At 41.3% G+C, this 24,092-nt stretch overlaps 1 protein-coding gene and 1 long non-coding RNA gene across 7 annotated transcripts in view; one reads left to right on the forward strand and one right to left on the reverse strand.

Annotated features, from left to right (window-relative positions):
- LOC146683521 (uncharacterized) overlaps window positions 1-13,317 on the reverse strand; it is an 83,998-nt gene extending 70,681 nt beyond the window's left edge. The window contains exon 1 of the long non-coding RNA XR_014917388.1: window positions 13,076-13,317. This is a non-coding gene — a long non-coding RNA (uncharacterized LOC146683521). The remainder of the gene's footprint in view (window positions 1-13,075) is intronic.
- LOC146683524 (regulating synaptic membrane exocytosis protein 2-like) overlaps window positions 1-24,092 on the forward strand; it is a 58,741-nt gene that overhangs the window by 32,874 nt on the left and 1,775 nt on the right. For 3 of the 6 annotated variants that reach the window (XM_085445390.1, XM_085445388.1, XM_085445387.1), the window contains 11 exons: window positions 8,352-8,501; window positions 9,541-9,650; window positions 16,876-16,902; window positions 17,092-17,114; window positions 17,206-17,303; window positions 18,780-18,926; window positions 19,095-19,276; window positions 19,691-19,826; window positions 20,533-20,645; window positions 20,844-20,945; window positions 22,125-22,264. In XM_085445390.1, the coding sequence (XP_085301516.1) occupies window positions 8,352-8,501; window positions 9,541-9,650; window positions 16,876-16,902; window positions 17,092-17,114; window positions 17,206-17,303; window positions 18,780-18,926; window positions 19,095-19,276; window positions 19,691-19,826; window positions 20,533-20,645; window positions 20,844-20,945; window positions 22,125-22,264 (1,228 nt within the window). Of the gene's footprint in view, window positions 1-1,342; window positions 1,451-3,039; window positions 3,088-3,200; window positions 3,267-3,358; window positions 3,419-8,351; window positions 8,502-9,540; window positions 9,651-14,721; window positions 15,352-15,518; window positions 15,561-16,497; window positions 16,537-16,875; window positions 16,903-17,091; window positions 17,115-17,205; window positions 17,304-18,779; window positions 18,927-19,094; window positions 19,277-19,690; window positions 19,827-20,532; window positions 20,646-20,843; window positions 20,946-22,124; window positions 22,265-24,092 lie in introns of all 6 variants that reach the window. The other 3 variants (XM_085445392.1, XM_085445389.1, XM_085445391.1) reach the window with 3 other exon arrangements.

Consider the following 24,092-nt stretch of genomic DNA (forward strand, 5'->3'; position numbering starts at 1 on the left):
GCAAATATTAAGTTTGTAATAAGTAACACCGTGTTTAGGCTATTAAAACTCAACTGTTCTCAAGCGATATCGAGTCTGATGAAGTGCTTCAGACTTTGTCCAGGTGATCATTTACTGTGTGCAGCATTATCTTATAGTGCATATGTCCTATTTGTATCCCTTGGAAATCACTGCTCCAACAGGTAACAGCAGCTGTGCAGTATGTCTACATGAGTCAAAATGCTGTGGAAATAATGCCAGTGTTTTTATATTATCAGCGGCTGTGGATCGGGTTGAGCAGGTTGTCGAGCAATCGAAAGGTTGGTGGTTCATTCCCCAGCTACTCCAGTCGGTTGAAATTTCCTTGTAAATTATAAACGAAGTGGTTCTTATGACGTGCTTTCTACCTACTATTCAGACTGCAGTGATCGCGTCGGAATGTTCCAGTATCTTGCCCGACGCGCTTTGGCATGCAGGCTAGAGCAGACAGGGATCAACCACCAACCTTACAATTATTAGATGATCTGCTCTACCTCTCAAGCTACAGCCAACCTGAAGTCCAAATGTTCAGCAAATGTTGCACTAAATGAATGTGTGTGTGAGACTGGATGAATGAGACTTGTAATAGAAAGTGCTCTGAGTGCTCAAATTGAGTATAAATGCACTACATAAGTACCAGTCCATTATCAAATAGAAGCCTAATAAACCCAAAACATTAGTAGCTAAATCCATATTGTTCAAGAGGAAGGAATATATTAGTGTTCCTATGACTACAGAATTTTTGACTGGATAAAACGAGCTTGATCAAGACGGATTCTACCAAGTACTTTGGCTCTCATAACTCTTTCAGCATTTTCCAAAAATCCAGACTGTCCTTGATATCATTCAGACTGTTGGTCACCTCAGGGACTTCGACCATGTGTGGAGAATGTGTTAACATCCTTCCCTATTGTTTAGATGTTTTCTAAGAAAGCTAATAATCTTTGCATTGTCCGCGGCTGTTTCACACTCTAGAATTGTAGCACCATCCAAAATTGCTCTCATGTCTACATTAGCAAAGCTAAAGTTATGTTGGTCTGGCATGATGGCAGCCATAAAACTCACATGAGTTGTTATCTTCCCTTTCCTGGCAGTTTCTTTTGCTATGCATTTTTTTGTCACTGGTTTACTGCTTTAAAAGTGTAATCATTAGTATTCAAGGTTTAATATGACTCACAGGTTTTTATCTTGAACTTTGAACTTGAATTTTTAAACAAATAAGCTTTTGAAGCCAGACAGGAAGTGGTCTTCCTAAAGGCATCATCCTCATTTTATCCAGACTTTTCTGTTCTTGCCATTCTGACCTTTGACATCTGGTTGCCAGCAATAACCCTCTTTACCCGTTATATCGGGAGGACGCGGTGCGGCTGCTGCGGGGCTCCAAACTGAGCCGAGCATTCTCTGATGCCAGCCAATACAGCACCCCGAACAGGTAACTATGGTAACACTAGGGATGGGTATCGTTTAGGTTTTATCCGATACCAGTACCAAACCGGTATTTTTGAAACATGAAACCTCTCATGTTCAGCTGTTTTTTTGTAAAAAGATAACAATGTTAGCCTTTTCAGCAGCTATAGGGGATTTATGACATCACGCTTGGCTGGAAGCCGCGCTTAAACAATTAAAAAAAAAACACACAAACTTTGTCCAAAAACCTCTCATGTTTAGCTGTTTCCCTCTTTTTCTTTGGTCATTTTAGCCTTTTTTGCCAGGGTGAAGGGAGTATCTGCCATCAAACAAGAAGACAGCCGCATGTAACTACGACGGTGTTTGCTAGTTCACCTTATATGCATTAATGTAATAACGTGGTTAGCCTACTCAACGTAAATTACACACGAACAACATTAAGCTACTCACGCAGAGAAGAACGGCTGCTGCTGCATCATCATCCTCATCATTTCTGCTACACTGGCAGGGCTAGGGGCCAGGACTGTACTCTTCGGGTTCTTGGGGGATGTTGCTAACTCCGGGTCCAATAACAGGCACCACACCTGTAGTAGATGTGCTCGGTGTGAGCTCTTGCAGCAAGCTATCAAATATGGTGCATTTTTCGGCTTTAAAACCCCCCGCTATGCGTCGCCAGGTGAGGTGTTACCTCCTTTGCACAGTATCAGCTTAAAGCACTTGTTGCAGGCTGCTGAGTTTGCATCTTTTGCTGTGAAGTACAGCCAGACTTTTGACCGCTTCGCTTTGGGCATTTTTAATCTGTAGCTCTGCTCTAAAAGAACGTACGTACCTGGGCCCGCCTACTATCCTTGGAAAGGTAAAATGATTGGCTAGAATTCAAAGTGTGTGACATCTCAGGGGAAAAAAGCACCAAAATAAAGCACCAAAATGTGCGCTGCTTTTCGGTCTGGTTACTACCGTTTATGTCAGAACCGATACCAGTACCCATCCCTAGGTAACACATAGGAACATGCCCAATGTGAGTCATCTGGACATCAGCTAATCAGCATGCACCCTGCATCATGTAATATTGTTTATCTGCAAACTAATAATAAGAATAAGAATAACCAGTAAACATGGTGTCGGACTGCAGCAGGTGTGTCAGAGTCAGGTAAACCCCACCTGTCTGCTGCTGCTGAACAGGTTTGAATCAGGAAACAGGTTGCATACTTGATTGGACATCTGATCCTTGTACAGGTTTTAGAAGTAGATTTAGTGCTTTTCTTTGATGTTTTACTACTAGTTGTTCTGCTTCTGGCTACAGTAGCAGTTAGATCTTGTTGGAGTAAATTAATTTACTGGGTGATGTACTGGGTTACAGAGATATTTTTGTGCTGCAGCATTTAGTTCTGCTTTTGAACTGGTTTTGACATTACAGCTTAGAGTTGTAGTATTGCTTATACTGCCTATATTGATTGTAGTAGTAGTTATGGTCCAGGTTATAATAAGTATTTAGTTTTAGTGTCCCTGTAGAGCACTTAGTGGTACAGTTAATAGTACTGGTTGTAGAACAGCAGTTGTACTGGTCTGACTGGTTCTCTGACTGGACACTGCTTCTCCCTGTGTACTTACAAGGCCATTGAGGAGGATGTCGCTTGCCAACTCACTTGATTCCCATGACAGGTACTTCTCTATCAGAATTCCAGCAGTGGCAGTAGTCATAGTACCAACAGTAAAAGCAATGATCTAAGAAAGTGGGGTATTTTTCTGTCTTGTAATCCTTTTCTGTGTGTAAGATATTTTAATGGCCCTAACCAGAGCTGGACAAACCACATCATCAATGGGAGCTGTGATGACTACAGGTGAGCCTTGGAAATTAGGATGTAGTGTTAGAGGTTGATGGCAGGTTCAGACTCATCATGTTTTGCAGTTCTGACGTCTTTCTGTTCTTCAGTCAGGACTTCATCCCTGATTTTCCCTATGAGCCTGACACCTACGATGAGGAACTACTGAGGTAAATGGATGAACATTTAAACAGTTTGACTATTAGAAAGGTGGACATTCAGACCAGTAGTTATGGCAGTAAAGAACAGATGTATTAAATTCAGATCATTTTTTTTAAATACATCACTTTATATTTTTAGGTAAAACTATACAAGAGATTAAAACCCTACAATCAGATGATCTCCTGTGAGCAGCACTTGGCAACAGTGGAGAATGAAGAACTTCCTTCTAATTTAAAGATGTCAAACTTTTCATCATGGGCAACACATAGCCCACTTTGATCTTCAGTGGGCCGGACCACTGAAATTCGCCTTACTATGTAATAATGTAATAAACTTAACTACACATTTTATCCCTGAGATATTTTAATGTAAGAAAAGGGATTCAAATTTCAAGAACAAATCTCAGTTTTTCTACATTTATAAAAAAAAAAGTAAATGAAAGAATTCTGTCAACACGACTGTTAGGGCTTAAATTGTAAGATAATGTGTAAAATAAAAGAAAAAGTTCTGGGACCTCATTGCCCAGATTGATGGAATGGAAACATTTTGTTAATTGACAGACTCAAACAGACAAAATACAGCTAATGTCCAAAATTTATGTCCTTCTTCACATTTTTGAAAGCCACCCAGCGGGCCTGATTTGAGTCTTTGGCGAGCTGATTTAGCATACAGCCCTAACTGTAAGCTTTATTATGAAGGAAAGTTTTGAGTCTTATCTTAAAAGTAAATGGGGGGCCTGTTTCCCTAATCCAAACCTGGTCCTAGGCCTGATGGCTACCCCTTCCTGAGCCTGGTTCTGTTTAAGTTTTCTTCTTGTCAAAAGGGAGGTTTTCTTTCCCACTGTTGCCAAGTGTTTGCTCACCAGGCATTGTCTGGTTATTAGGGTTTCTCTCTAATATTGTAGCATCTCAACCTTACAGCATAAAGCACCTTAAGCCAACTGTTGTGAATTGACACTTTATACAGTGTCATGAAAAAGTATCAGCCCCTGATTTCTTTTTAGGAGTTACTGTAGCTCAAGAGGTAGAGCAGGCGATCTACTAATCAATATTGGTGGTTCTGTCCCAGGATTCTGCAGTCTGCATGCCAAATATCCTTGGGCAAGACACAGAAACCAAAGTTGCTCTCTGACGTGTTCATCGGTGTGTGAATGTTAGATAGAAAGCACAGGGAAAAAAAAGTGCTTGTGTGAAAGGGTGTGAATGAAGCAAGTTATATAATGTACTTTGAGGGGGGTGGGGATATTTGTCAGACTTAAATGTTCCCGATCAAACAATTTTTCTCCACTAAACCTCATAACTGCTTACCTTGGCAGCAAGAATTGCATGAGCAGTGAGTCTTTTATATCACTGTGAAAGAATCATAGCCCACACTGCTTTGCTGAATTGTTTTAGGTCAGCAACATTGGAGGATTTTCCAGCATGAACAGCCTGTTCAAGTTCAGAGCATCTTAATCTCATTTAAATGAGATTTAATGTCCTACAGGATTTTATGGTAGAGAGCAGAATTCATGGTTCCATCAATTACAACAAGTTGTACAGGTCCTGAAACAACAAAGCAGCAGATCATTACACTACCGCCACCATGTTAGCTTTATGTCACATGTAACATGACTCAAACCTTCCAAAAAAGTTCAGCTTTTGTGTCATCGATTCACAGAATGTTTTCCCAGAAATCTTAAGGATCATCATGATGTTTTTCGGGGAAATGTCAAATGAACATTTGTGCTCTGATGTGCAATGACTTTCAGGACATAAATGCTAAATTTCTATGATCTATGTCGGGACAAGATCCACAGTGCAATTAAAACTTGACTTGGTTTATTTACATTATGAGAGTAGTTATGTTTATGATGTAGCTGTCTTCTTACCCACTGGTTTCTGGAGTCCACATTTGGACTCAACTTGAACCTTCTTTTATTTTGTGATTTTTGTTTTATTTTTGTTGGTCTTTTTGTTTCATATTTCAAGGATGAAGTGCTCATTTATAAACTAATTCTAGCTAGCTCGGTTATCTAGCTGCATTCAAAGACTGTACAGGAGCATCACTTAGACCAGAGGTGTCCAAACTTTTTTCACTGAGGGCCACATACATAAAAATATAGGAGGGGCTGGGCCACTTACTAGAAATTAGGTATATAACCTTAACTTTAGTGTATTAATTAATTAATTATTAAATCACTTAAAAGTGGTCAAATATGTTATATTGTTGAATATAATTAAAGACAAAACTGCCTTCATCACAGCTTTCCATAAATGGATCTTTATTGATTTATTCAGAAAAAGCTTTGGTTGCTCATTCTCAGAACAGCAGCCTCAGATTTCTTCTTGGACAGAAGATTTACAGCACAGAGAAAAAACAATAAAGGGGAAAATGGGACGAGTACATTTCAAGCTTGTTATTTAAGTTATTAGGCTTAGCAACACACCTATTAACGTTTGTTTGAAACCGTTATCAACATTAACAGACTGAACTGGACTTAATAACAGACTTAATAACTAATTTTAGTAAATTATTCTGGTGAGTATCAGCTGCGCCGGGTATGTAAATCGGGCCATCCAGCTGCGGTGCTGGTCGCCACTCGTGGCAAAAATCCGGACAAATGTCACTTGATCAAGAAGCAGATGTGCATCAGATGAGATCAGCTGATTTTGCGTGTGCGTGCGCTGTGCACATCGGTGTGTACTCTTAGTGTTAAAAAACGCATATAAGAAAGTGGTCTGCAAAAGCAGGGTAGTGACAGAATTGATGCGCACATTAACACACGGGTACTGTGGAATATATCTTTTACTCACCTAAAGTGCTCTCGTCCACTCCCCGCAAAACAATTAGCAGCTGTGCGGTGTCTGTGGCATCGGTGCTCTCATCACATGCGATGGAGTAAAAATCAAAAGCACAGCTTTATCAGACAGTTGCAGTTTAATGTTGGCTGACGAGTCTTCAGTGCGTGTGCGTCGCACAACTGTATCTCTGGACATGCTGACGTTGTTGAAGTTCTGCACTTTTTCCGGGCACATTATTTTGGTGACTTTAACGAGGCAGTGTTTTATGAGGTCTCCATCTGAAAAAGGCTTGCCATGTCTTGCGATGAGTTGGGCGACCTCATAGCTGGCTATTGGAGCCTTTTCCTGGACAATTTGAGCACGAAAAAAATACTGTTGCTGACCCCGCAGGAGAGCTACCCTTTGCTTTAATATCTGCTCTCGCTCAGCACCAGTGTAGGATGCATAGGCCTGATGTTTGGTTTCATAATGACGTCGTACATTATACTCTTTCATAACTGCCACAGTTTCAGTGCAGATCAAACAGACACTTCCCCTTGAATTCTTTGAAGAAATATTCACTCTCCCACCGTGTCTGAAATTTTCTGCACTCACTTTCTACCTTTCGCTTCTTTGGTTCTGCCATATTTAGTAACCTGGGTTAAATTTCTTCTGTGATTGTCAAGACACTTCACCCGTTGTCTACTGGTGGTGGTCAGAGGGCCCGGTGGCGCCAGTGTCCGGCAGCCTCGCCTCTGTCAGTGCGCCCCAGGGTGGCTGTGGCTACACTGTAGCTTGCCATCACCAGTGTGTGAATGTGTGTGTGAATGGGTGGATGACTGGATATGTAAAACGCTTTGGGGTCCTTAGGGACTAGTAAAGCGCCATATAAATACAGGCCATTTACCATTTACCATTGTCCTTTTTGGTGGAGCAACTGCCTTGATCAACAGTAGCTCCTCCTGGTGTTAAAACTAAGAAGTGCAATCAAAGGAGCTTGCAAAGAAAAGCGTCTGGACTTCTTTAAGTTGCTTGAAGACGTTTCACCTCTCATCCGAGAAGCTTCTTCAGGTCATCTGACTACGATGATGTAGAACCTTCACAGACTAAGAAGTGCAATACACTCAAGCAAAAGTTGAAGTGCGGGCCATAGTCTATTCTATATATAAAATTACTTGTGGGCCAATTAAAAATGGACCGCGGGCCGGAGTTTGGACACCCCTGACTTAGACATAAATACCTGTTAATTACTAAGATCAAAGATCAAAATGAAATCCTAGAATTTCACCAAATGTGGGGCTGAAACTTCTTAGACAGTCTGTTATTACATTAACCTTGCAGCAGCCATATTATTGGTCAGATAATACAATTTAAAAATGCTCCAAAAGGCTCCAACATCACAAACATGGTCCAGAGTCCTGTTCAGAGACTGATTTGCTGAGATGACGTCTAGCAGGGAGCTAGCAGCTACAGCCATCCACCTGTTAGTCAAAGAGGCCACGCCACTAATAATGGAAATTTTAAGCCAGTTTAAACGGGTGAGTTATGAAAACATCCTCCTCATATGAAGGGGTTATGAAGGGGAAAATTATCTATACAGACCAGACCAGTTTTTGTATCAGGCTGTAATTATGTTTATTTCTGTTGTAAAGTTTTAATACGGGAGGACTGACTCACTGCTGGAGCCTCTGTTGGACCTCAAAGGAACTGCAGGTTTTGATATTTATTTTAGTGCTTTGTTGCTAAACTTGCCATCAATGCTAACATCTCCCACAATAATTATTTTATCTAAAGTGATTGCCCTCATTAATTCAAATTAAAAGTAAGTAAGGGGCAAGCAGAAGATAAGCAAAAGCAAATAAAACTTTTTAAAAAATATTTTCTAGTTCAGGTGTAAGAGACTTAAGAATGAAAGGCTGCTGACACTGTGTAGAGCAGATGTAGGGAACACTGTTTTTCTACTGTCTCACTGAAGCCCTCTGGGAAATTCAGTGCCAAATAAAAGCATCCTCTTCTCTGGTGGCATTTCATCAGCCTTCAGTGCCTTATACTTCATGACTCCCAGTCCACCACATGTGACAAAGATCTGGTCGTCAGCGCGACGTGGATAACTGACCTGTCCTGCAGCTGCAGTGGTTGTCATAGTAATCTAGGTGACAGTTATCATGGTGATGTGCAGGTACAGTCGTGGGATGGACCGGAGAGATTACTACAGCCGATCTCGTTCAGCCGACCGACCCATCTACACACGCTCACACTCAACCGATCGATCTGACTCCACACACATGAGGTCTGGACGGTCTGCTCCCCCCTCACCTGCCCTGATCAGGTGACCCTCAGCCATCCAATTAGAAAGCAGCTCCATCTCCATGTTTGGGGCATGTTTTTTTTTTTTTTTTTTTTTTTTTTTTTTTTTTTTTTTAAATTTGGTTGGTTGTTTGTTTTAGACAAGCATGAATTCTGACTCAATGGTGACCACAACAGTTTTATTTTTCGCCTTTATTTTAGCCCCACCATATGTCCCAGTGACATCACCAACACCTGAACGTTTCATATTTGGCCGCAGCTTTTATATTCTGATTGTTTTGTTTTATTTTGGGTGGCAAGTTAGTCTGTGTTGTTGTTGTTCATTTGTTTGATGGTTGTGTTGCATGTGCTTCTAAAGAATTTCTGTTCACTTTCTGACACCTAACTGTTGGATGTTCAGTTTCCTCCAAACTGGGCTTGGCACTCAGGCGTATTGCCTGCAACATACAAGTACCAAATTTAAGCAGGGAGGTTTCTGTCTGCGATCACAGTGCTGCCTCTATCACAGCTCTGAACACACCCAGTGGCAGCTGATGTTGGTCAGCTGTATGTATCTGTATTTCACAGAGACAGATTTGTTTGTAACGTCTTAGAGATATTAGAGCTACAAACAGGTTTTCAGCAGTGATGGGGCCTTGCACTCTTTGTTTCAAGTGTGAATTCTTTCTGTTCATGTTATAATTTTTTTCCAACAGTTATACAGAATTAATGACGTCCAAAGGTTTACATTCCTACCTGGTTGTGTGATGTACAGGTATGCTTCAGGACACTGTAACATCACAGTTGGGTGTGGCTGCATGTGCAAGAAGAGTCCACTCTAACTTTTGCTTGTTACTGCTTCTCAAGCAAAAACATCTGGAGTGACTGCAGACTTTTCATTAACTGACTGAATACAGTGCCAGACTAAATGCTGATCAAACTCTATCTGTGACTATGGAGGGAACCTCAAACTGACTGTCATCCCTGACATCTGACCTTAAATCTCTCCTGTCAGGATGGCGGTTTGATTGTTTAATTTCTTTCTCTTCTTCTTTTTAAGAATTTATTTATTTTTTCATCAGGGCTAATGCTGGAGGCGGTTCCACCTTGACAAGCCCAACGGGGACGCCTATTTGTGGTCGCCGAGGACGCCAGCTACCTGCTGTCCCCCCCAAAGGAGCTCTCGACAGAAGTGCGTATACTTGAGATATTAGTCAAACAGCACCTCCAAGCATCTCTGAACCAATCAGCTGATGGACCCATCACCATCCACCTATAACAAAACTTTGTTTTATATAAAGGCAAGCCTGCAGACTTATTAAAAAAATAGAGAAAAATAGAGGTTTTACAAATTTCAAGATGAGGTCTGAGATAATTTCCTAATGGGTATGAATATGGATGAAGTGTAACTTCTTTCACACAAAATAAATAATGAATACTGCAAATGGTGCCTAGTCCAATCACAGACAGATGACGATGATAAAAGTGGATAAAAATTGTAGCACTTTTGCAAATGAGACAAGTCGTGAATGCTGCAGTAATTGATGAGAGTTATGACTTCAGACTGGTAAAATTCAGGTGTGTGTTTTGTGTTTTCAGCAAAGTGAAAGAGACTCAGCAGCAGATCAGAATTAAGTAGATCAACATCTAGCCATTGTGGCAATGAAGGACCCAACAACAGTAGCATTGCAGTTTAACACGTCTTTTATTGACTGACTTTCCAATGTGCGTAATTCTCCAGCTGCCCAACTATTGTAGCACACACAAAACCACAGCTGCTTTAATAATAATAATAATAACAATAATAACAATGATGATGATGATGATTATTAATCATTATCTCCCTGGGAATGCTGTTGGAGCATTATTATTATGCTTCAACAGCATTCCCAGGGAGAATGGGACATTGAGTCCAAATGGACCATGTTTAGCACCTCCATTGCTGAAGCCGCTGTACTGAACTGCGGCCGCAAGGTGGTTGATGCCTGTCGTGGTGGTAACCCTGAACCAAGTGGTGAACACCAGAAGTGACGGGAGCCACCAGGCTAAAGAATGAGGCCTAACAGGCTTGGTTAGCCTGTGGGACTTCATAGGCAGACCAAGCAGAAAGTGGGTCGGGCAGTGGCTGAAGCAAAAACATGGGTGTAGGAGAAGTTCGGAGAGGAAAAAGATTTTGGAGTGCCTCGAAGAGAGAAACCTGCACTCTGTATTGTGTGGGTGGAGCCCTGCTGACTTTGACTGAGAAGATTGTCAGGTGGTAGAAGGAATACTTCAACGACCTCCTTAATCCTACTGGCACATCTTCCGTGGCGGAAGCACAGTCTGGGGACGAGGGGGAGGACTCATCTATCTCCGGGGTGAGGTCACTGAGGCAGTTAAACAACTCCATGGTTGCACGGCCCCTGGAGGGGGGTTGAGGTTTGCCCTGAGTTCCTGAAAGTTCTGGATGTTGTAGGGCTGTCTTGGTTGACATGCCTCTACAATGTTGCATTGTGGAGAAACGTTGCATGGAGATCAGGGGCCTCTGGATTGTCAGACCAGGGTGGCAGTTCCCATCTTTAAGAAGGGGGACCGGAGGGTGTGTTCCAACTATACGTGGATCACACTCCTCAGCCTCTCTGGGATATTTTATGGTAGGGTGCTGCTGTTAGTCGAACCTCGGAAACAGGAGGAACAATGTGGTTTTTGTCCTGGTCATGGAAGAAGGCATTCAACCGTGTCCATCGAAGTGTGGCAGAAGTCTTTCACTTGGGTGGTCTCAGAATCTCATCTCTGCTTTTCACAGAGGATGTAGTTCTGTTGGCCTCATCGGGTGATGGCCTCCAGCTCGCACTGGAACAGTTCGCAGCCAAGTTTGAAGCGGTGGGAATGAGAATGAGCACCTCCAAATCGGAGGCCATGATCCTCAGCCATAAAAGGGTGGAGTTCCCAGTCCGAGTCAAGGACAAGTTTCTACACCAAGTGGAGGAGTTTGAGTATCTCAGGGTCTTGTTCATGAGTGATGGGAGACAGGAGCTTGAGATCGACAGATAAATTGGTGTCAATTATCACTCAGTTTTGAATATATGTAGACATTGAGGTTTCTCGGGAGGGTCTGTGCTGACACCGGTTGCTATCTGGCAGAGGGTCGTTGGTACCATCCCACTCCCATGTTCCCACTTCAGAACAGCACACAATCGCCATCTGGGATATGTGTGCATGAGGGTGGGAATGCATGTTTGTGTCTGAGTGTGCCTGTTTGTCTACATCTGTTTGTCAAGTCGGGTCTTAGACTAGACTCTGTCATCATGCTCTTCTGTGTTCTGTGGTCTTTTGGTGTTGCTGCTCGGTGGATTCAGTCTTTTTAAGAAAGTTTTTGCCTGACTGGTTCATTTGGGTATTTCAGCCTAACAATGTCCTCCTTCACTTACACTGGCATGTATTTGAACCTCATGTTGAAAGTTTTAGTGAAATAATACAAATTCAATCCAATTCAACTCCAGATCTTCATTAACTTAATTAATTTCATACAATTATACAGGCAGGGCCTCATATTTCAATATTTTCATATTTACAGTGAAAATGTAAATCAAACACTTTAAATCAACAAGATATTGTGTCTACATTATTTGTTATAAATAAATTAGGGAACAGGTCTCACCTGGTGATGAAACAGCTTGTCAGCTTCCTCACTTACTTTTGAGTCTCTGAAAATGGAGAACTGTGTATAAAGATAGCTGTAGAAAACCTAAATAGTTAATCCACAACTGCTTAAATTAAAGCTGAGAGTCTGCACTGTGGTTGCATACAATATAGACAAAAGCTACAAAAACTGTCTCACATAAATTATGACTCTACCTATATGTGTTATATTAAATGCCTAGAGACACAAGCTGGGAAATCCCAAACCCATTAAAAAGAAACCAGAGCAAATATTCAGGGTTTGACAAAATGCTGATAGCAACTGTTTGCTTTCAGTCTCTTCTCTGGTTTTGTTAAATACCTGCACCCTATCCTTCCATGAGCTATCTAAACTGAATTTTGCACATTTACTGACACAGAACAACAGCAGTAAGCTAATGAATTGATTGTTACTTAAAAAACGTAATTAACTGATTCAAAAGGTTTTGAATTCTGTGTCACAGAAAAGTTCAAGCATGAGATGCTGGCAGTAAAGAATTTTTGTCATTTTAATAAAATAATATTTGTAAAATACTTATAGAAAAGAATAGAATATAACAGTGGTTTCCTATCTATGTCAGATGATTAATTGAATAAATTCATTGAGATTTTTACTTTAGCTACAGAGTGTTCACTGGTTTCTGGGACAAATAATGAAAATGACATAGTTAGGAGCAGAGATGGGCGCGTTACTGTAATCCGATTACTTTTTTCAAGTAACGAGTAAAGTAAGGGATTACTATTGCAAAAACGGTAATTAGATTACCGTTACTTTCCCGTAGGAACGCTGCGTTACTGCGTTACTAAAACCATGATTTTTTGCGAGAATGTCTCATGACAGTGACGTAAGCAAGTGCGACGTTAGTGTCAACAGCTGTGTGCAGATCAACAATGGATAATATATCGAGTGCGGGAGAGAATGTGAGCGTGCAGCGTTTAAAGCGTGGAAGTACTGACCTTACTTTGAGTTTGATTCCATAAAAAGTGACAAAAACATTAGCGTCCATCGTGCGTGGGAAGAAAACTTATTTTTACAGCGAAAAAAACCCCTAAACTTCCAAGCAAGCACCGAGTGCGCAACGACGTAATGGGAAACTCACAGAGAAACTCGCGGATTCTTCAACTGACCGCAGCACACCTGCACCAGGGTAAACCTCCGCCTATCCTACTCCTGCTTTACAGGTGAAAATAGAGCAACAGGACCGCTGAGTCTTTGACTTTATTTATTTTCTGCTGTGTTTTACTTGCATCTATTTGAAAGAGTGAGTGTAAACACAAAAAAAATATTTTATGTGCTGGGATGTGCAGAAAATAGGTTTAAATGTTAAACAAATTTCTTCCAGTCAGAGAATGTTGCATATAATTACATTTTTGCTTGATGCATAAAGTTAAAAGACTAAAACGAATAAAACAAGTTTTAAAAAGAGACTTTTCCATTTTTATTACATTTTGTATGATGGATTATGTAGAAAAAGTAGAATTGTGCTGGAAGATCTATCACTTTATCACCTATTCAGGTTGTAAATCGTCTTTTTAAAAAGTAACTAAGTAACTAAGTAATTAATTACTTTTGAAAATAAGTAATCAGTAAAGTAACTGGATTACTTTTTTGGGGAAGTAATCAGTAATTAGTTACTGATTACTTTTTTCAAGTAACTTGACCAACACTGGTTAGGAGTCAGTAAGCACCCGCATATGGACCACTGAGGGTCATAGCTATCTAACATGGATTTGTTTGTTTTTTAGACTCTGCGCAGACAGGTAATGAACTGAAAGTTTACCTACTTAGAGTAGTAACTCCTTAATAACAAGCCCCCTGTAGTGGTAGTAATTTAGTGATTCAGTGGCACTGCCGATAAAAGATGAGTGCTGAGATGTGTAAATAAAAACTTGACTAGCTCTTCACATTACTGTTCCACAGTCAGGAACTTTCCAGTGAAATAAAGACTAATTTCACCTTACCTTAAAGTCCTGTGAATACAGAATATAAATCAGTCAGATGAACAAAAATAAAGGATAACAACCCCAGTTAATGTAGACCACCTCATGACAAAAACAGCACATTGTTTTGAATTATTTTAAAATTGTGGCTACAAAACTATTCCAATAAATAGTGTATAGCAGTGCACGCTCCAACCAAAAATTCCTGGACCTTCAGAGTGTTCAAAGTATCATTGTTGGGGGCATAAACATTGTCTCTCCCGAACTTCTCTCTGACCCAAGCTCCTTTACTGGAAACTACTATAACAGGATTCCACAAAGGTTCTTGGGGGACAATTCCTCTGGTGAAAGCATGTTAGTACTGAGAGATGTAGTCCCTTGACCAGGTCCAGGTTTCTGTGCCGGGATTGGCTCAGGTTTCAGCCTGCATAATAATAGAGAAATTCAACATGACTGAGTTCCTTCTAGTGGTAGTGAATATGTATGCTACCATCAGGATCTGCATCCATCCAGCAGAACCCACCCTCTAAGAACAGGTGTTAGAGGGTGGATACCGTTTGAGTAGGTCACTCCTGTGATTTTGCTTCTGGAAAAGGTCGTGTGGTCATTCATCATGTCATTGTTTTCATTCTTCTCACAGCTTTTTTTTTTCCCCCCATCAGCTTTGACCATGACTGCAGCTCCAGCAACAGCAACTAAAATCCCTCCACATCATCACCCCCCTGCCCCTGTCCATAAACAACACTTTCCCTCTGTCAGTCAACAACCTCCTCTTATAAGGGTCCAAGCCCCGCCTCCCCCACTCACCCAGCCCCAGCCACTTCCTGCACCTGTGCTCCCACCTGTAGTTACAGCAACACCACCACTATTTTTACCCACACCGGTACCTGTTCCTGTACCCACAACTGTATCCACAGCTGTATCCACAACTTTATCCACAGCTGTATCCACAACTTTATCCACAGCTTTACCCACAACTTTATCCACAGCTTTACCCACAACTTTATCCACAGCTTTACCCACAACTTTATCCACAGCTGTATCCACAACTTTATCCACAGCTTTACCCACAACTTTATCCACAGCTTTACCCACAACTTTATCCACAGCTTTACCCACAACTGTACCCACAACTGCACAAACAACTCCACTGGTAGCTCCACCTCCCCCTGCTCCACCCCCTGCACCTGCTCCAGTTCAGCCTCCACCTCCTGAACCCACCCTACCCCCTCCAACTCCAACGCCTTCCCCTTCACCTGCCCCATCACCAGTCCCACCCCCACAGACTCCAGGTGTGTACATCAGGTTTAACATTCAATGCATCTCCAATAGAACAGAACAATTAGCGTGATTCTTCTAGTCAGATGTCTGTCAGACATTCTTTATCATAATCATTACTTATTGATTCACGTGTTCATGTTGTTTACATAACGCCATCACATATTACCCTGCATGTCAGAGCCGGATAGGCGCTCAGCAACACCAGGAGGAACCAGAAAAGGCAAGTCCAGTCACTGGTGGATCTAATGAAGTGTCAGGTGATCCTCACCATGTAAACTATGAGGGTTTGTAAGAAGATAAGTATAGCCGCAGCATTTAGGTGATGAAAATTTATAGTTTTGTGTGGAGAAAGAGAGAGGGGGGTTTTAAGCTCAGGCTAGGATCCATCACGAGCATCTTATGATGATTCAAATTTTAAACATTTATCTCCAGTCAGAAACAGATTTTCTTGGTAACTGCCCCCAAAGGCTCAGTAAAACCAACAGATGATGTCTGTGTAGGTTCTCAGTCATCCAATTCATTGTAGTGTAAGGAACTTGAAAAGCAAGCAGCCTCTTTAGTTCTAAAAATCAAATAGAGAGTCCCTGGTGTTTAAACCCTAGTTTTACACTCTGTTTTCTTTGTATTATTGTAGGGGTTTACTTTACAATATAAAGCAGGTAACTGTTGATGTAACTGTTTTGATTTGGCATAATATAAATAAAATGGAAATGAGTTGAATATTGGGGGCTGTTGAGAGAGTCAATGACCCACTATTAGTCCTGTCCTCCTTCTTATTTTGGTTTCTCCTTTGGGTGTTAATGACCCATCTCTTTTTATTAACACCTTGGCTCATGTGATGAGGTAAATTCTTAATAGTGTGTCAGCAACTCTCTTAAGGGACAACAACCCCTGCTAGGGTTAAATAGCTGCGACTCTCCACCATTTGGTTTTTAGAACCAAAGAAGCCTCTTGGATGAGACGTGAAACATCCACATGAAACTTAAAGAAGACAAGAACAGATGATAAATTTCAGATTTGTAACCTGCTCAAAATGTTGCTGTTCAGGTGTGTTTATATCACTGCGGTTTGGTGCTGGTTTGGATGGGTCATCTGACTAGAGTATGAGCATTAGTGTGTAGCCTGACCAATCACCTCTCTTTGTCCGCACTATGCAGAGGTCACATGGGAGGACCAACAGAAGAAAACAGCCAATGGTATTATGCCCACCTTAAGCCACACCCACATATAGAAATGTAGTGTTTAGCTCGTGTTATCTAGTTAGTTATCTAGTTAGACTGAAGTGGATTGGTTTTGGATTTGGTTTTTAGACTCATTCACCCATTTGCGCAAGCACTTTTGAATCCTCAGTGTAGAAAAGCTCTATATAAGAACCAGACTAATCCATGTATTCATAAAGCACTCCACCAGCCATCTGTCCATCCATTCATCTGTTTTTCCATCCATCTAGTCTTCTGTCAATCTATCCAGCTCTGTGTGCTTTGAGGAGTCTGTGGTTTCTCGTTGATATTCTTCTGTTTCCATCTTTTTATAAGGGGAGATGTTACCAACCGGCAGAGAAGGTACACACACTTTCTGTCAGCTTCATCTTTTTTTCTGACCTGCTGTGAATTGAAACTAACTTCTGTGCTGTCAGAAATCAGCAGCCTGAAGCTGTCCGAAGAGAGAAAAAAGTGAAATCTATTGTCATTTCCTGCTATCACACATTACCAACCTAGACTATGACTAATGCTGCTCTTCTGTCTCTACAGGTGTACTGAAGGACCCTTCAAAGGTAAACAAACATTACACCACTTTTATTTATATATATGTGTCTACATTACGTGTGTGCCACAGCTTGCTTACCTCTTCTCCTCCATCTATAGATGAAGGACAATCTCTCCTTTAAGTCATCAGACAGTGATGTCAGTGATGTCTCAGCTATGTCCAACGCCTCTGACACTCAATCTGTCCACAAGATCGGGTAAGCAGGAATCCATTCTTGGATGACAAGAGAGAATAAAGTGTCCATGATTTCTAGACAGAATCTCAGCTTCTGATTGGTTGGAGCACAATGGTATTTCTGGCTCCTGTTTCTCTGACCTTTCAGTGGAAGTCTTAGCTTTCTGAATCCATGCAGGGATTTCAGTAATATGTAAGGGTTTGCTCTGCAGCTGCTCTCTGTGGGCACACATTTCTCTGAATCTTTTCATCAGATTATGAATCACAGATGATGGCATCCAATGTTTTATTGCTCTCTTCTAATGTGGGGTTGTAGGGTTTTTTTTCTCAAAGTAATAATATATTTTTAACGGTAAGGTGTTGACTTTGTCTACTGATCAGAAAGATATCTAAAGCAACATGAAAATTCACTTTTATGAAACAGAGGGCAAAAGGAAAAGAAAATGGCAACAAACAAGTATTTTTTTTAAATATGTTTGTGGCTTTTAGGTAAAAGTATTTAGAACATATTCCATCTTTGTGCTGTTTCACTTAGTAAACTGTTTACTGCTAGATGCCAGCTTGTTTCTTCCACTGTGCAGGTAACAAACTGCACAGTGTATGTCCTGCTGCAGGTGGGTCTAGGGCATACCCCCAAGTAGACACAGAAACTGTATTTTGTCTGAAAGAATTGCTGTGTATTTAAGTCAACACACTTAAAATGTTCACCTCTTTATCTGCTCTCAGACAGGAATTGAAATTTTTACTTTCTACCAGACTCCATTTATAAGAACAGAAAGTTTAGCTCATAGGGCAGGTGACCCTCTTTGTCTATTGCTGCATCTGCTGATTATTCAGTTTGTGTTAATGTGTGGATTTGGTGTTAATGGGTCAGTTTGGATTAGAATCCCTGTTAAAAACACAAAAATTCACACAAAATGACCAGAAATGTTTTCTGTGAGGTCAGATTGCTGGTTTTAAGATTGTCAGATTGCTAAATAGAGTCTAGCGGATTGTATTTGTTAATACAGGTAGTTTCTCAAAATTTTGAGTATTGTCACAAATGGAAATGAAATATTAAGTTGACATGTGTTTCAAATATCACCTACATGATTGTTGGAGTCAGAAAGGAATAATACAGAGTAAACTATATTAAAATCAACCGCTCACTCTCATCCTGTGTACAATCACAGTTCACGCTCATAAGCATGTGTCCTGTAAATCCTCCCACAACACATCATTCTGAATGTTTAACTCTGCTGCTGGTTTCAAATCAGTGAAAATACATAATGCTTAGTCCCGTTTTTGTTAGCATGTGTTACCTTCACCATGGGGTGGTTGTGGCTCAGAAGGTGGTGTAGGTCACCTACTTATTGGAAGGTTGTTATATACGGTAAAGCACTTTGAGTGCTCAGGTAAAGTAGAAAAGCACTACATAAGAACCAGTCCATTTACCATTTACCATTCTGCATGATTCTGTCTGCATGCTACTCTTCTCTTCTCATATTGGCTGCCACAGTCTGATTGAATGTCTGGAGGGCCAGTCAGCAGAGCTGGGGGTGGGCTCGCAGGGAACAGAGGAAATAGTGGGGGCATCAGAAGGCGGGGATACACTGCAGAAGAGCAACTCAGTGGAAGAAGGGGAGGAGGAGCCTGAGCCTTCAAAGTAAGAAATTAACAGATGACCTCCTGTTGGAATCAGTTGTCATAGCAACAGCTGCCTCACTACCCATTTCCTTTTCCTCTCTGTGCTATTGTGATGTGTTTGTGCCCTGCCTCTTGTGTTTTGGCCCTTTTCCCTCACTTATTATTGTGGTGGTCCTTCCTCCTGCAGGGTGTCTGCAGCTGCCACTCCTCTCACCAAGTCGTCAAGTGTCGGTGGTGAGATTTGCTCATTGGGGAGAAACGATGATGACGATGATGACAAGAAGCGACGCTCAAGCTTCGGTGCAAGGATGATGGGGATGGTTGGACTTGGAAAGAAGAGTCAGAGTGCCTCCCAGCTCAACCCAGAGGGTCAGTCCTAGTTTAACCATTAAAAAATATAACCTCAATTCTTGCTGTTTTTCTTTTATTTCATGGACTCTGCCATAAACAAAGTTTTCTCTGAATTGAATCTTCAGACATACAGTGTGTTTTAGCCAAACTGGGAATCTGAGTAGCATTGCAAGAGTGTCTCAATAAAAACTCACTATCAGAATGAAAATCCAAAGAGGAACATCAGCCAAAAAATAAACTATGACCAAATGAGTTAGGTACTAACAAGCAATTGAGCAAACATATTACGGAACCAGTTGAACCAGTGAGAACAGAACAGAACCAATATGAGTCACAGAGCACCCTGTCCAGGGCTCTGATTAGTCTCTGGCTGTTTATGCTCTTGTAACAACTTATTCTGCTTCTTTTCTCTTTCTTCTTCCATCCTTACAGAGGAAGAGAAGAAGAAGAAGGTGGTGAGACTTCCCGTTCAGAGAAGTGTTGAAACCGGTTTGGCCATCGAGTTTAAAGCTCGTTTCACCAGACAGCCGAGTCGAGACCCAGATGCCGAGGACCCAAAACCTGGAGCGTACGAATCACTCCTCTTTCTACTCTTTTTATCTTGTATTCTCTGTTTAGTTAAACTTTATTCATACAGCACTCATTTAAAGCAAGGGTTTTCCTAAGGTACTTTATGATAGCAATAATCTGTGATAGCAGAGGGAAAAACTCAACAATGACACAACCCCCTGTGAACAATCACTTGGTAACAGCAGGGAAGAAAAACCACATTTTAACAGGAAGAAACCTCTAGCAGAACCAGGTTCGGGGAGAGGCAGCCATCTGCTATGACCTTTTGGAGTGAAGGGAGGACAAAAGACAAACTAAGGGAGAGGGAAGACTAAATATGATGTGCTGCACCTGTGCTATATAAACACAGAGGAGCTAGAACAAAGTGGAATGAAGGCTTCTTGTTTTCACTCAGTATTGTTTAGATGAAAGAAGGCAGTTCTACATAGTTACAGTTCTACTTCTACTTTTTTCTCTCTGAACTTTGAATTTAGTTTTTCCTGAGTGCAATTTTTAACCTCCTTTTTTAATTGCTCATTTAGTCACTCCCTCCTTTTTTAGTCTTCCCTTTCACCCCTTTCCCTATTTTTTCTACCCCTCAATCTGTCAATCCCCTTTAATGTGTATTTATTCTCACATTGAACTTAAACACTTCCCATTTCCCTGGGGTTGCCATCTAACATGTCGGATATTTTCTTTTTCTTTTTTTCTTTCTGTCTGGTCAGGCTTATATTTCCAGGAGTAAAACTTGCATCAGACAAACAGTTCACTGGTTTCCTTGAAGGATTAGGCCCCGCCCAGCTGGCTGGACGGCAGACATTGGCCACGCCCCCCATGGGTTAGCATGAATAAAAATGTCATTGTTTTTATGTATTTCAACCTACCAACATACAAACTCATTAATTCAGATTTATGTAATCTGGACAAATGTGTGTGTTAATAAATCATATTAAAATACAATACCACTTTCTGCCCATGAAAGCGTGCGGTTGTGTTTCAGTAAAATCTCTCCTCTGATTGGCTTTCTTTTGGTTAGGTGACATCCAGATCGGGATGGTGTACAGGAAGGAGCGTCTGGACGTGGAGGTTATCCGAGCCCGGGGGCTTGTGGGTAAACAAGGCAACAAGAACACTCCAGGTGACAAAGCTATACACAATGCACACTTGACTACAAATACACTCTACCTAGTACACTCTAGTGTAAGAACGTGAACTTAATCAGTTCCTCCATGCTGCTCTCAGCTCTCTCCTGCCTCGTGTATTGTATCTCATTCAGTCTCTCATCCAGATGAGAGCTGCTTTGTTACAACCTGAATTCTGTCTTCCAGCTGAGCTGTACAAAGAGAAAAAGATCCCAAACATGATTTACTCTCAGAACCTGACCTTTCACGTACTCAAGCTCCGCATTAACTGTGTTACTTGTGGAAATGCTCACAATGCCATTGTTTACAAGGTGTTTATTAAAGTCAGTGTTAAATGTAAAGTCAGAACCTATATTAATCTGAGATACTTGGAGCATTGTGACAGATCTGAGACAAGAAACTCCATGAACCTGAGCTGTGGTGATGCAGAGATGTGTGACTACACTTTTATTATGGACTCATTTCTGATTAATAAATCTGAAATAGTTTAGAAATATATATACATTTTTTGGAGGTGTCTTGTATTGTGGCTCATGCAGTGCTGGAGTTCTTCATTCTTCCTCAAAGATGAACTGCTTTCTGCTCCTCATTAATAATATAAGGGCTTAGCTGAAAGCTAGCACAACTACTTGTGTTGTGCTAACAAGTATTAGGGCTTTTCAGTTTTACGCATCACCAGAAAATTAAAACCTCTTCGATGCTTTAATTTTCTCAGTAGCGCTCATTACTTTCATGTAATTTTTGGTCGCAAGTTTCTGTGTCAAGGTAATTCTTTTAATGTTTCTTCCAACTTTTCCAATCATTCCACATTTTTTCCAATGTGGAATTATTGAACAGCATACATCTTTAATATATTTTGGATTTTTAATAATCCACACAGACAGAAAATTGCAACTTAGGAAGTTGCAACTCAACCAAATGCTTTTGTTAGCCATCATTACGCTTCTAGCATAATTCTGGATGCATATTTGGCTGCTCATCTTTGCAGAATTCCCTTAAATTAGCTGGTTTCCTGGCACAGGCCCGACCTTTAAGCGAAGTCCACAAATTTTCACACTTGAATACTACTGCACACAACCATCGCAGTACAAAGGTTTAGTAGTCATGGGTTATGATCTGTGAAACAGCTCGTGTGTGTGTGTGTGTGTGTGTGTGTGTGTGTGTGTGTGTTGCAGCTCCTTATGTGAAGGTGTATCTAATGGATAATGGAAAGTGTCTGTTGAAGAGAAGAACTCGTCTGGCAAGGAAAACCCTTGACCCTCTTTATCAGCAACAGCTGCAGTTTGAAGAAAACCCTGAGGGCAAAGTTCTACAGGTAATTATATATGTACTGATACTGCAGGATGCCAGACAGCTGGACAGCACAGGATTACAGGACCCTGGGATCAGGGCCTGCAGCCCTTCTTTTGTTGCTCCAGCCTCTACACAAAGAGGCTGAAGCAACTCCACTCCTCATCTGGCTAGCAGTCATAGCAATGTGTGTATGAAGAGGAATCTAGGATAGAATGTGGGTGGGGCGTTCTGAACGTCCAAGTTGAGTGGAGGAGGGGGTGTTAAGATTAATACTATTTGAGCAGGGACAACAGAGGGTTCACTATTGAACCTGTTGAAAAACAGATTCAGTTCACTGGCTCTGTCCAGACTGCCCCCGCAGCTGCTGATCACTTTGAGGCCGGTAATCAACTTCATCCCCCCCCACATGCCTTTGATGTTATTCAGTTGGCGTTTGGTCTCCCTGTATGTATATTTACACCTTCTCCGCCCTGCTTTCAGTTCATACTATGTGCTTTTCGAGTAATCCTTGTTCCCAGAATTGAAGACCATCTACTTTGGCCTTCATTTCACTGGCGATCCTGCACTCTGGATACTCCTTCTGATGTCTTACCTGCACTCAAAGCTCCATTCATATTACTAATGAGACCACCTGCTTTGGCACAACAGTGCAGCAATCATAAGTCAGAGCAAAAGCTGCTCCCCAGAGAGAGAGAGATGTGGTGTTTAGAGAAAATGCATCTCAGCGGTTCCAATACTCCCGACACTTGATCACTAAAGGTTTTCGCTTAGGGAGCAGTTGTCCTTCTCTCCTGGATCACCACATTTACTCAAGGCCTTCTTGATATGATCTTCTTCTGGCCACCGCATCTGTGGGGATGGTGTTTAGTCTGTGCTCTAGTGTCCTGATCACACTCAGTTTGTGCTCAAGTGGATGATGAGTACTGATCTGTATGTAATGGATTACAGTACACAATAACTTTTAAATTTCCCTTATTACTGATGGAAATCTCACAGTCTAAGCTGGCTAGCCTGTCATTTTCATATCCTCCATGGTGAACTTGATGTGTTTGTCCACTGAGGTTAACATAATCAGTGAATTATGGTACATCCTGAGATTTGATTTTAACCCAGGTGTATTCCACATACCTGAACTAATTACTTTGTCGTGTTCCAGGGTAGGATAACAGAGCCCTCTTTTATATTTCCCCCATATAAAAGTTGGCCACAATAGATGAAATTGGGTAACTCATGGCATACCCATGTTTCTGCCTGTAGTAGTGAACATTGTATGTGACAATAACAACTGCTTCAGTCACCATCTTCCTGTAACCACTACCTGGGTCTCGTTTCAGAGTTTCATAAGTATTTTTATCACAGTGAGTAGTGACAAAATTTTCACATGATAGTCTTTCAAGTTTAGCTAAACCGTGCACTAACCCTTATCTGCTGGTAGGATGATAATTTTGTCATTACTTCCCCTCCTCCGTGCTGATGTTGGATGCTGGGGGCTTTGCATTGCTGAGACAGGCCGAAACTTTCGTCCACATCTGTAATATTGTTGCTTCGAATTGCTAATTCTGTGGCTGTGATCAGTTCCACTAGGGGGATTTGTCTTGGCATCACAGCAAAGTTCAGCCTTTTTGCAAGGATGTTTTTCTCCGCTTGTGTGAGTTGTCAAATTGACAAGATTTTGATAACATTTTTTGTCAGAAATTGACAAATCTTTCACTGATTTGTCCACACCCTCAGTGTGGCATCCTTCTCTCTTCTGGCCGCTGAGGACATTCTGTGCTAGACGAGCCTTCTCAGTGAATTCAAACACCTCTCGAAGGGTATTCTCTAGAACCATAGTAAGTCTTTGTCGGCTC

This window comes from Copadichromis virginalis, linkage group LG22 (assembly GCF_057382275.1).
Source record: "Copadichromis virginalis isolate Kocher_CV1m ecotype Utaka linkage group LG22, C_Virginalis_male_GT1.1, whole genome shotgun sequence".
NCBI lineage: Eukaryota > Metazoa > Chordata > Actinopteri > Cichliformes > Cichlidae > Copadichromis > Copadichromis virginalis.